The 13,087-nt window shown below is 31.1% G+C and overlaps 1 protein-coding gene across 1 annotated transcript in view; it reads right to left on the bottom strand.

Annotated features, from left to right (window-relative positions):
- The window catches only part of LOC127708810 (piwi-like protein 1), an 85,371-nt gene that overhangs the window by 54,214 nt on the left and 18,070 nt on the right, over positions 1 to 13,087 (bottom strand). The window contains exons 7-9 of the mRNA XM_052213946.1: positions 11,992 to 12,110; positions 656 to 736; positions 175 to 288 (exon numbers count right to left, since the gene is read on the bottom strand). Of these exons, the coding sequence (XP_052069906.1) occupies positions 175 to 288; positions 656 to 736; positions 11,992 to 12,110 (314 nt within the window). The remainder of the gene's footprint in view (positions 1 to 174; positions 289 to 655; positions 737 to 11,991; positions 12,111 to 13,087) is intronic.

Raw genomic sequence — 13,087 nt, 5'->3', positions numbered from 1 at the left:
ATTTGGACTTATCTAGTCAATGACATGTGGAACCCATCACCTTTTATATTGTAGGGATATTTAAAAACCTATTTTGGCCAACTATACCATAGTTATCTAATAACACCCATTTTTACAACAAAGAAGTATATTAATAATCTCTCATAAAAATGCTTTGGTAAAATGCAGACTTACATCAACTCTAGAACTGTTTGAGTTCTTAGAACTCTGTGGCTTGCATCTGCAAGCAACATCAATCCTCCTTCATTTTCACAAACTGAAGTTATATAACCAGGCCAAACCTCCAATCTGAAATCAGAAATAGAAATGATATAATGAAACATATCTATGGTCATATGAATTTTAAAAACTCATCAAAATTGGTAAGAGTATAGTTAATAAGGTTTGTTCTGTTGATGCCAACAGAATATAAAAGTTTGCAAAACATCAGAATGTAAAATATCCTTTTTGATTTTAGCTTTATTCAAATTAAACCAAGAATTTGGATTTTAGTTTTTAGAAGTACAATGTACACAAAATTATTTGGATGCCTGCATTTCAAATTGTAGCACCCAAGATGACAAATAGATATTACATCTTTCACTTTAAAAGGTAAAATTAATTTTCTGTTTCCCAAAGATGATGCAAAATAGTTGATTTTATTCAGTTTACTCACTTGTGTTGGGGAACAGCTGATGGTGTCTTTGGATTGTAAAAATAACGTCCAACTTGAACCATTTGCAATATATACATAATTCTAAAATGAAATATCAAATAAATCAAACAAAATTGATTATTCAAATAAGAGCACTTCGAATGCAGTATAAATAGATACAAAACTTCTTTGGAAGACACAAGTTATTCAAGTTTCTTATTTTGCTATGAGGGACTCCAACAAAAATTGGGTAAATAACAAACAAGAAGGTACCTTCACTTCTTGTAGAAGTTGGTCCAAGTAGTAGATAATAAAATGCTTCACTGGGCGCAGCTTGATACGACCGCAGAGGTCGAACCCTGAACAGTTGGGGCAAGTATGGACACAACATTCAAGCTTGATACAGCTCTGAATTTGGATTGTGATTAAATATTTGACACAGCATAGGTTTCTGACACAGAAAGAATGTGGTCTAAGAACTTCAATTTTTTTAATTTACCTATTATGGTCCAATGCCCAAAATCAAAATACATGGTTAGATTCAGCATATCAAAGAACCCCATATATTCAATTTTTGTTGAAATCAAACAAAGTTTAATTTTGGACCCCAACTTGGACAAACTTGAAAACTGGTCCCATAATCAAAAATCTAAACACATGTTTAGATTCAGCATATCAAAGTACCCCAAGAATTCAATTTTTGTTAAAATCAAACTAAGTTTAATTTTGGACCTTTGGACCTTAATGTAGACCAATTTAAAAAACGGGACCCAAAATTAAAAATCTAAAAACACGGTTAGATTTGGCATATCAAAGAACCCCAATAATTCAATTTGTGATGAAGGTCTAAAACCACTAATTTATAGCCCCATTGCTTTCTATGTTAAATTCTGCAATTTCAAGCATAAATGGCTACTTTATCTTAAGTTCAAATAAAGTGGCAGTTATTTCATGTCAAAACTGTACCTTATGCTGACTTGTGCTGAAAAAATCAACATACCTTTAATTGCATATTAGAGCGTACTGGTTCCCGGAAGTTTGATAGTACAAAAACAGGAACTTCTGATCTGAACAACAGGCCAAATGAGTCCTCCTATTAAAATTTCCTATACTTCTTTATTATTCAAATAAAACTTTCAACAAGGGTTCTACAGTGACCCCAAGTCCCCAAGCTTTCATTTGATACTAAAACTACCCAAATATTCCCACTATTGACAAAGATACAGCTATGCGTAGGAACTATTTTGTTTAAAATATGTACTACTTTCTTGTATGTTCTTTCCGACCGGGCCTGAATTAGTGGTTCTATACCTATAACAGCACCAAACTTGTTATATTGACTTCTGCTTGACTTAATTTCCTTCTATGATCTATTTCTAGCATAGAAAAACACATAAAGCTTTTGTCAAAACACTATATCACTGAATTCAAGCTCAAATTGGACTGGTAGTAACATATGCGTTAAACAAAGAAAACTACATATGGATACTTATAGTGACAGATATGACACTTTTTCAATTTTTACCAGTTATGATTTGTTAATATCTACTCAAATAACAGTGTTCTTACCTATATGTCTTATTTTTATCAGAGATTCTTCCTTGAATATAAATACAGTGGTCCAAACATAAAATATAATTGATAATTTTGTCCCCCCTTTTTTCTACATGTTGGAAAAGGAGAGTGATTAGGTAAAAAAAAACATACTTTTATGTATAAACATGGATCAACAAAGCAATTTATGTATCTCCAAGCTAGACAACTTGCTAAAATGGTTATAAAATGCATTTCAAGTGAGATTTTGGAATTCCTATATAAGTATACACCAATTCTCCTTGAAATAAATAATTCACCAAGAAACACAATAAAACATGAACACTCACTAGATAATTTGACCAAAAACAATATTTATACTATAAACTAGTCATAATATACAAGTTTCATTGGTTTCAGTGTTAGATAATACAAAAATTTAAATTTCAGGTAAAATCTTAACTGTGTGCATGCTAAATGACCAAAAAAGGCTAAAATACCTTATTGTAGCAATTTGAGGGCTGTAATTTGACACTAACATAATTGTTACATAAAAAAAATAATGTAACATGATTTCTGACAACAAATGTGACCAATTTTCACTGTAAAGGGTATGATTTCTAAAAAAAGAATTTCACATGCCTGTCAGTAATAGGTCTAAAACCACTAATTTATAGCCCCATTGCTTTCTATGTTAAATTCTGCAATTTCAAGCATAAATGGCTACTTTATCTTAAGTTCAAATAAAGTGGCAGTTATTTCATGTCAAAACTGTACCTTATGCTGACTTGTGCTGAAAAAATCAACATACCTTTAATTGCATATTAGAGCGTACTGGTTCCCGGAAGTTTGATAGTACAAAAACAGGAACTTCTGATCTGAACAACAGGCCAAATGAGTCCTCCTATTAAAATTTCCTATACTTCTTTATTATTCAAATAAAACTTTCAACAAGGGTTCTACAGTGACCCCAAGTCCCCAAGCTTTCATTTGATACTAAAACTACCCAAATATTCCCACTATTGACAAAGATACAGCTATGCGTAGGAACTATTTTGTTTAAAATATGTACTACTTTCTTGTATGTTCTTTCCGACCGGGCCTGAATTAGTGGTTCTATACCTGAAATCAAACAAAGTTTAATTTTGGACCCTTTTGACCTCAATATGAACCAATTTGATAGCGGGCCCACAAAATAAAAAATCTAAATACATGGTAAGATTCAGCATATCAAAGAACCCCATATATTCAATTTTTGTTGAAATCAAACAAAGTTTAATTTTGGACCCCAATTTGGACCAACTTGAAAACTGGGCCAAATATCTAAAATCTAAATACATGTTTAGATTCAGCATATCAAAGAACCCCATATATTCAATTTTTGTTGAAATCAAACAAAGTTTAATTTTGGACCCCAACTTGGACCAACTTGAAAACTGGGCCAAAAATCTAAAATCTAAATACATGTTTAGATTCAGCATATCAAAGAACCCCATATATTCAATTTTTGTTGAAATCAAACAAAGTTTAATTTTGGACCCCAACTTGGACCAACTTGAAAACTGGGCCCATAATCAAAAATCTAAACACATGTTTAGATTCAGCATATCAAAGAACCCCAAGAATTCAATTTTTGTTAAAATCAAACTAAGTTTAATTTTGGACCCTTTGGACCTTAATGTAGACCAATTTAAAAACGGGACCCAAAATTAAAAATCTAAATACACGGTTAGATTTGGCATATCAAAGAACCCCAATAATTCAATTTTTGATGAAATCAAACAAAGTTTAATTTTGGACCCTTTTGACCTCAATATGAACCAATTTGATAGCAGGTCCACAAATAAAAAATCTAAATACATGGTTAGATTCAGCATATCAAAGAACCCCAAGAATTCAATTTTTGATGAAATCAAACAAAGTTTAATTTTGGACCCTTTTGACCTCAATGTGGACAAAGTTGATAATGGGGCCCAAAAATCAAAAATCTAAATACATGGTTAGATTCAGCATATCAAAGAACCCCATATATTCAATTTTTGTTGAAATCAAACAAAGTTTAATTTTGGACCCCGATTTGGACCAACTTGAAAACTGGGCCCATAATCAAAAATCTAAATACATGTTTAGATTCAGCATATCAAAGAACCCTAAAAATTAAATTTTTGTTAAAATCAAACTAAGTTTAATTTTGGACCCTTTTGACCTTAATGTAGACCAATTTGAAAACGGAACCAAAAATTAAGAATCTAAATACACGGTTAGATTCGGCATATCAAAGAACCCCAATAATTCAATTTTTGATGAAATCAAACAAAGTTAAATTTTGGACCCTTTGGACCTCAATGTGGACCAATTTAAAAACGGGGCCCAAAATCCAAAAACTTAATACTTGGTTAGATTCAGCATATTAAAGAACCCCAAGAATTCAAGAATAAAACCCCATTGAAATTGATCAAGAAATAAGCAATTTATACAAAGTATCTTCTTTTGCACAATACTGTGCAATTGAATATTTCTTGCTATTGTGCAATACTGTACAATTGACAATTTCTTGCTATTGCGCAATATTGTGCTATTGGATATTTCTTGCTATTGCGCAATACTGTGCAATTGAAGATTTCTTGTTATTGCGCAATACTGTGCAATTGAAGATTTCTTGCAATTGTGCAATACTGTGCAATTGAAAATTTCTTGCTATTGCACAATACTTATTATATAATAATTTACACATCCTGTTTGGTGTGTATCTCCTACCATATCATTATTATTTGCTTTTAAATATTAATCAGAAATAACCAACTTAAAATGGAAAATTTTAAAAGAAAAAAAAAAAGGAAAAAAAGAAAAAAAAAGAAAAAAAAAAATTCCCCCCCCCCCAAATTTTTGGAACCCCCTTAGGGATCATAGATTTATTCTTACAAGGAAGCTCCGAGCATGCTCGGAGGATGCTCGGAGCTTTTTCAGTAGGCTCTTCTCTGCAGTTTATGTGAAAATAATTATCATGATCCATTAAGATGTCAATCAAATCTACACCACTTCTATAATAAGGAAAGTAAAGCATTATAGAGGAAGCTCAATTAACACCTGTGTAAACATCTAATCTATTCAAATACATTTTGCCTGAAATTTTACAAAACTATAGAATAGATTAGAAATTCTTCAACAGTACTGTGTAATGCTTTTAAAGAAATCTCAAGTCTCCACAAAAAGTGAAAGTCATTTAACAAAAAATATACAATTATTATATTTTTAAAATAATCATTTCTTTTTTTATAATAACTGATCTTTAACAGTACTGTGTAATGCTTGGAAAGAAATCTCAAGTCTCCACAAAAAGGTGAAAGTCATTTAACAAAAAATATACAATTATTATATTTATTAATCATTTCTTTTTTTATACTAAAAAAAATTCTCAAATTTTATAATTAGATGATATGATTTAAATATAGTTTATATTATATAATATGCTACATAAAAGTTATCAAGACACAAACAACAGTCAGGGGGTGATACTAAACAAGTTATTTTTTTTAGTTACTTAATATATATTAATAAGTATTTTTTGTTTTTTTAAATTATTTGATATAAACTCAATAGTTATTTTAAATGTCAAAAGTGGACTAAATGTAGTTTTTAAGAATTTTTTCATCATTTCATTAAGTAAAATTAAGTATTTATCCAACTTGAGATGAGTATAGAGAGATTACTTTAAAAATAATGACGAAATATTACTTTTATAAATTATTTTATACATCTTCGAAAAACTAAGCATACTTACAATTATTTAAGGAACATATGTAATTGTTTTTGATAAAGATTTCAAATTATAAATAACTTCAAGTCTTAATTAAATCACAAAGTTCCATCCATTTATATTTGTTCATCTCTAAGATTTTAAAGGAAAATGTTATTTTAATAGCCCCAAGAGACCAATCTATGACCAAGAAGTGTGGCATCAGAAAGGCAATTAGTGTTTCAGGAGGATTTAAATAGTTTTATACTGCATGGGGAAAATAACCAGATGTGAAAATTTGTTAAAGCTTGTAAAACCTGTATGAATGGACACCTATAGAAATAATATTAACAGAAGTTACTTATTCATGATATATAAGTAATATTTGAAACAACCTTGTTTTCAATATAACTTGTATAAGTAATTTTGAAAATTACTTGTTTAAGTAATGCCCCTAACTATTAAAACCATGATAATTTTTTATTTTTTTTTTATAAAATAGCAAAGTTAGTTTTTTATAAAAAAAATTATGGCTACTCTTAAGAAAAGTTGAGGAGGTAATACCACCATTGTTTTCCCTCTAGTGCGTCTCACTTTAATTGTCATTTTTAATATAATTGTGTGGATTTGGTTTTATTTTAAATAAAGAAATACTTGGCATAATTATATAAGTGAAGTTTTATCCTGACCTGTACTTGAATGAAAATCTAATATAAAATTGTTTCCCCCTATCAGTCTTTGTTTAATTGGTATTTTCCAAAAATATGTGCAGAATTTATCTATGTTTTAAATAAAGAAATACTTGACATGAGTAAAGTTTTTTCTTGTCCTGTACTATAGTAATAAAAACAACATAATTTTTCAGTGCATATAAGAAAGAAGACATCACCAGAATTAACTAACCAAATTCTATCCCCCTTTTTTTTCTCTGTTTACAAGCTTTAGTAGCCATGTCCCCTAAAATTGCAAAAATATTTTATATAAAAAACTAACTTTGCTATTTTATAAAAAAAAAATACCACTGTTTAGTTAAGGGCATTACTTAAACTAGTAATTTTCAAAATTACCTATACAAGTTATATTGAAAACAAGGTTGTTTCAAATATTACTAATATATCATGAATAAGTAACTTCTGTTAATATTATTTCTATAGGTGTCCATTCATACAGGTTTTACAAGCTTTAACAAATTTTCACATCTGGTTATTTTCCCCATGCAGTATAAAACTATTTAAATCCTCCCGAAACACTAATTGCCTTTCTGATGCCACACTTCTTGGTCATAGATTGGTCTCTTGGGGCTATTAAAATAACATTTTCCTTCAAAATCTTAGAGATGAACAAATATAAATGGATGGAACCTTGTTATTTAATTAAGACTTGAAGTTATTTATAATTTGAAATATTTATCAAAAACAATTACATATGTTCCTTAAATAATTGTAAGTATGCTTAGTTTTTCGAAGATGTATAAGATAATTTATAAAAGTAATATTTTTGTCATTATTTTTAAAGTAATCTCTCTATACTCATCTCAAGTTGGATAAATACTTAATTTTACTTAATGAAATGATGAAAAAATTCTTAATAAAATGCTCCGCAGGGCGCAGCTTGATACGACCGCAGAGGTCAAACTCTGAACAGTTGGGGCAAGTATGGACATAACATTCTAGCTTGATACAGCTCTGAATTTGGATTGTGATTAAATATTTGACACAGCATAGGTTCCTGACACAGAATGAATGTGGTCTAAGAACTTAAAAATTTTAAATTAGACATTCACCTATTATGGTCCAATATCCAAAATCTAAATACATGGTTAGATTCAGCATATCAAAGAACCCCAAGAATTCAATTTTGGACCCTTTTGACCTCAATGTGGACAAAGTTGATAACGGGGCCCAAAAATCAAAATCTAAATACATGGTTAGATTCAGCATATCAAAGAACCCCATATATTCAATTTTTGTTGAAATCAAACAAAGTTTAATTTTGGACCCCGATTTGGACCAACTTGAAAACTGGGCCAATAATCAAAAATCTAAATACATGTTTAGATTCAGCATATCAAAGAACCCTAAAAATTCAATTTTTGTTAAAATCAAACTAAGTTTAATTTTGGACCCTTAAATTGGACCTTAATGTAGACCAATTTGAAAACGGAACCAAAAATTAAGAATCTAAATACACGGTTAGATTCGGCATATCAAAGAACCCCAATAATTCAATTTTTGATGAAATCAAACAAAGTTAAATTTTGGACCCTTTGGACCTCAATGTGGACCAATTTAAAAACGGGGCCCAAAATCCAAAAACTTAATACACGGTTAGATTCAGCATATTAAAGAACCCCAAGAATTCAAGAATAAACCCCATTGAAATTGATCAAGAAATAAGCAATTTATACGAAGTATCTTCTTTTGCTCAATACTGTGCAATTGAATATTTCTTGCTATTGCGCAATACTGTACAATTGACAATTTCTTGCTATTGCGCAATATTGTGCTATTGGATATTTCTTGCTATTGCGCAATACTGTGCAATTGAAGATTTCTTGCTATTGCGCAATACTGTGCAATTGAAGATTTCTTGCTATTGCGCAATACTGTGCAATTGAAGATTTCTTGCTATTGTGCAATACTGTGCAATTGAAAATTTCTTGCTATTGCACAATACTTATTATATAATAATTTACACATCCTGTTTGGTGTGTATCTCCTACCATATCATTATTATTTGCTTTTAAATATAAATCAGAAATAACCAACTTAAAATGGAAAATTTTAAAAGAAAAAAAAAAGGAAAAAAAGAAAGAAAAAAAATCCCCCCCAAAATTTTTTGAACCCCCTTATGATTCATCACCCCCAAACTCAATCCCAGCCTTCCCTTTGTGGTATGGTACCTTGCAGTACAATTTCAGAGAGATCAATACACTTGAACACAAGTTATTGTCTGGAAACTAGAAAAATGTTTTTTTTTGGCCCCTTTTTGGCCCCCAATTCCTAAACGTTTCGGGCAATTACCCCCAAACTCAATTCCAGCTTTCCCTTTGTGATATGGAACCTTGTAGTACAATTTCAGAAATATCCAAACACTTACACACAAGTTATTGTCATGAAACTAGAAAAATGCTTGTTTTTTGCCCCTTTTTTGGCCCCTAATTCATAAAATTTTGAGGCAATTACCCCCAAAATCAATTACAGCCTTCCCTTTGTGATATGGAACCTTGTGGTACAATGTCAGAGAGATTCCATACACTTACACACAAGTTATTGTCTGGAAGTTACAAAAATGCTTATTTTTGGCCCCTTTTTGGCCCCTAATTCCTTAACTGTTGGTACCATAACCCCCAAAATCAATCCCAACCTTCCTTTCGTGGTATTGAACCTTATGGTGAAATTTCATGGAGATCCATTCACTTAAACTAAAGTTAGAGTGCAAAAACCAATGTGTCTTCGGACGACGCCAGACGACGACGCCGCCAACGTCATACCAATATACGACCAAAAAATTTTTAATTTTTGCGGTCGTATAAAAACTACATTTAGTCCACTTTTGACATTTAAAATAACTATTGAGTTTATATCAAATAATTTTAAAAAACAAAAAATACCTATTAATATAAGTAACTAAATAAAATAACTCGTTTAGTATCGCCCCCTGACTGTTGTTTGCGTCTTGATAACTTTTATGTAGCATATTATATAATACAAACTATATTTAAATCATATCATCTAATTATAAAATTTGAGAATTTTTTTTATTATAAAAAAAGAAATGATTATTTTAAAAATATAATAATTGTATATTTTTTGTTAAATGACTTTCACTTTTTGTGGAGACTTGAGATTTCTTTAAAAGCATTACACAGTACTGTTGAAGAATTTCTAATCTATTCTATAGTTTTGTAAAATTTCAGGCAAAATGTATTTGAATAGATTAGATGTTTACACAGGTGTTAATTGAGCTTCCTCTATAATGCTCTACTTTCCTTATTATAGAAGTGGTGTAGATTTGATTGACATCTTAATGGATCATGATAATTATTTTCACATAAACTGCAGAGAAGAGCCTACTGAAAAAGCTCCGAGCATCCTCCGAGCATGCTCGGAGCTTCCTCGTAAGAATAAATCTATGATCCCTTATGATTCATCACCCCCAAACTCAATCCCAGCCTTCCCTTTGTGGTATGGTACCTTGCAGTACAATTTCAGAGAGATCCATACACTTGAACACAAGTTATTGTCTGGAAACTAGAAAAATGCTTATTTTTGGCTCCCTATTCCTAAACGTTTCGGGCAATTACCCACAAACTCAATTCCAGCTTTCCCTTTGTGATATGGAACCTTGTAGTACAATTTCAGAAATATCCAAACACTTACACACAAGTTATTGTCATGAAACTAGAAAAATGCTTGTTTTTTGCCCCTTTTTTGGCCCCTAATTCCTAAAATTTTGAGGCAATTACCCCCAAAATCAATTTCAGCCTTCCCTTGTGATATGGAACCTTGTGGTACAATGTCAGAGAGATCCATACACTTACACACAAGTTATTGTCTGGAAGTTACAAAAATGCTTATTTTTGGCCCCTAATTCCTTAACTGTTGGTACCTTAACCCCCAAAATCAATCCCAACCTTCCTTTCGTGGTATTGAACCTTATGGTAAAATTTCATGGAGATCCATTCACTTAAACTAAAGTTAGAGTGTGAAAACCAATGTGTCTTCGGACGACGCCAGACGACGACGACGACGACGACGCCAACGTCATACCAATATACGACCAAAAAATTTTCAATTTTTGCGGTCGTATAAAAAGTAGAGAAACGTGTCTGTCTGATGTTTATCTAAAGGGAAACTTGAGATAGCAATGCAGTTATGAATAAAAAAAAAAGGTCAAAATTCACTTTTTTAGAAGAGTCTTACTTCTTGCCAAGTGATCTTGTAAATTGATTCTTTAAAAAAGTTAAGATCTAGATAATTTAGTGTTTTCATTTTCAAAGTGTGACTGGTCATTTTGAATAAAACAGTCATTATAGCGTCAACACACAGTTACTGATAAAATTAAAGAACCTTAGTGAGCGCGCTCACATACCCCACGTCCCCACATTGTCATTGGAGAAATAAAATATGTGTAAGATAAAAAAATTGTATAAGAAAAAAAAATTGAATCATAATTTCCTGTCAATATGCACATGTACATAGTATGTCCTAATTATCTACAAAGTTTCATGAAATTATGTAGTGTGGTTTCAGAGTTGCGATGACAAACTGTTGCAGAAGTACATTGAAGCAAATAAGTTCAAAGGGGCGTAACTCCTAAAAAAAAAATTGAACCGTAATTTCCTGTCAATATGCACATCTAAATAGTATGTCCTTATTATCTAAAAAGGTTTCATGAAATTCTGTTGTGTGGTATCAGAGGAGTTGCGATGACAAACTGTTGCAGTAGTACATTGAAGCAAATTAGTTCAAAGGGGCATAACTCCTAGAAAAAAAATTGAACAGTAACTTCCTGTCGATATGCACATCTACATAGTATGTCCTTATTATCTAAATAGGTTTCATGAAATTCTGTTGTGTGGTATCAGAGGAGTTGCGATGACAAACTGTTGCAGTAGTACATTGAAGCAAATAAGTTCAAAGGGGCGTAACTCCTAGAAAAAAAGTTGAACTGTAATTTCCTGTCGATATGCACATCTACATAGTATGTCCTTATTATCTAAAAAGGTTTCATGAAATTCTGTTGTGTGGTATCAGAGGAGTTGCGATGACAAACTGTTGCAGTAGTACATTAAAGTAAATAAGTTCAAAGGGGTGTAACTCCTAGAAAAAAATTGAATCGCAATTTCCTGTCGATATGCACAACTACATAGTATGTCCTTATTATCTAAAAAGGTTTCGTGAAATTCTGTTGTGTGGTTTGAGAGGAGTTGCGATGACAAGAAACAGGACTGACGGACTGACGGACAGACGGACGGGTCAAAAACATTATACCCTCCGCAACTCGTTGCATGGGGTATAATAACTTCCTTATTTAAATATATCTATAATAGCATTTTCATTGAATTACATCTATGTTAACTTGCCTTCTGAAAATAATATTGTAGACCATCAAACAAGACTCTGGAGGAACCACACGGGTTAGTCTTATAGTTAGGGTGATATCAACACCATCTGTCAGTCTTTTTGATGTAACAACAGTTTCCTGTAAAATATTCAAAAAATATCATTATAATATCTCAAATAAGGTGCTCCAAAGGACACACATGATAAGCGTTGGGAATTGGTAAGAAAATTTAATTGATTAATTAGTATAATCTGACAGCATGATTGAATTATATTTTGATTCAAAATCAGATTTTTTAATTTATATGCAAAAGACGTCCAAACTTATTTTTTTTAGAACCATTAAAAAAAGTTACAAAACCAGTCACTCAAACTTAAAATTAGCAAAACAAGTATTGTTCAAAAGTACAAGGATGACAGACATATGCCACAAATACCACAGACCATATTTAAGGCATCAGTATACAAGATACGGATTATCTAGCTCTTTTACCCTCTAAAATATGAAGCTGTATACATAGAGCTAATACTGTTACCATTAGCAGATAAGCATCCTTATTTCTCATGTGACAAAATACTCTCACTTAGAGTAAATTGCTTACTGACATAACACAATAGGACCAGAAAAGACCATAATTATTAGAGAACAACTAAACCAAGAATTTAAATATATAGAAAAATATTTAACGAGTGACCCAACAACACAATAATTCACGAATGTGCGTAGCACATGAATTAACTATCAGTTTTGTTCAGTCACGAGTTGCATATTATACAATTCCTGTCTTTTGATGCGGTAAATATGTGGTTTAATTGACTTTTGAAAAACTGATATTCACTGAGGCCGACGGTGGCCTCAGTGAATATCAGTTTTTTAAAAGTCAATTAAACCTCATATTTACCGATACAAAAGACAGTTATTGTTTTATTCAATTTTCCAAGAGAAAACAATGTATTTGATGTCAAATATTTACCAAAACCAATTGTATATCAATCATTTTACAATAACGTTACATGTTAAAGCATGTGACATTCAGCAAGGTGAATATCACTTTTCTCCAGGTGAATATGCTTTTTAAGTCAAAATCCAATTCATGAAGAGAAAACGTACTAAAA

The sequence above is a fragment of the Mytilus californianus genome, unplaced genomic scaffold (assembly GCF_021869535.1).
Source record: "Mytilus californianus isolate M0D057914Y unplaced genomic scaffold, xbMytCali1.0.p SCAF_7, whole genome shotgun sequence".
Lineage (NCBI taxonomy): Eukaryota > Metazoa > Mollusca > Bivalvia > Mytilida > Mytilidae > Mytilus > Mytilus californianus.
Note: the sequence above shows the minus strand (reverse complement) of the source record. Positions and strands in the feature narration are given on the sequence as shown.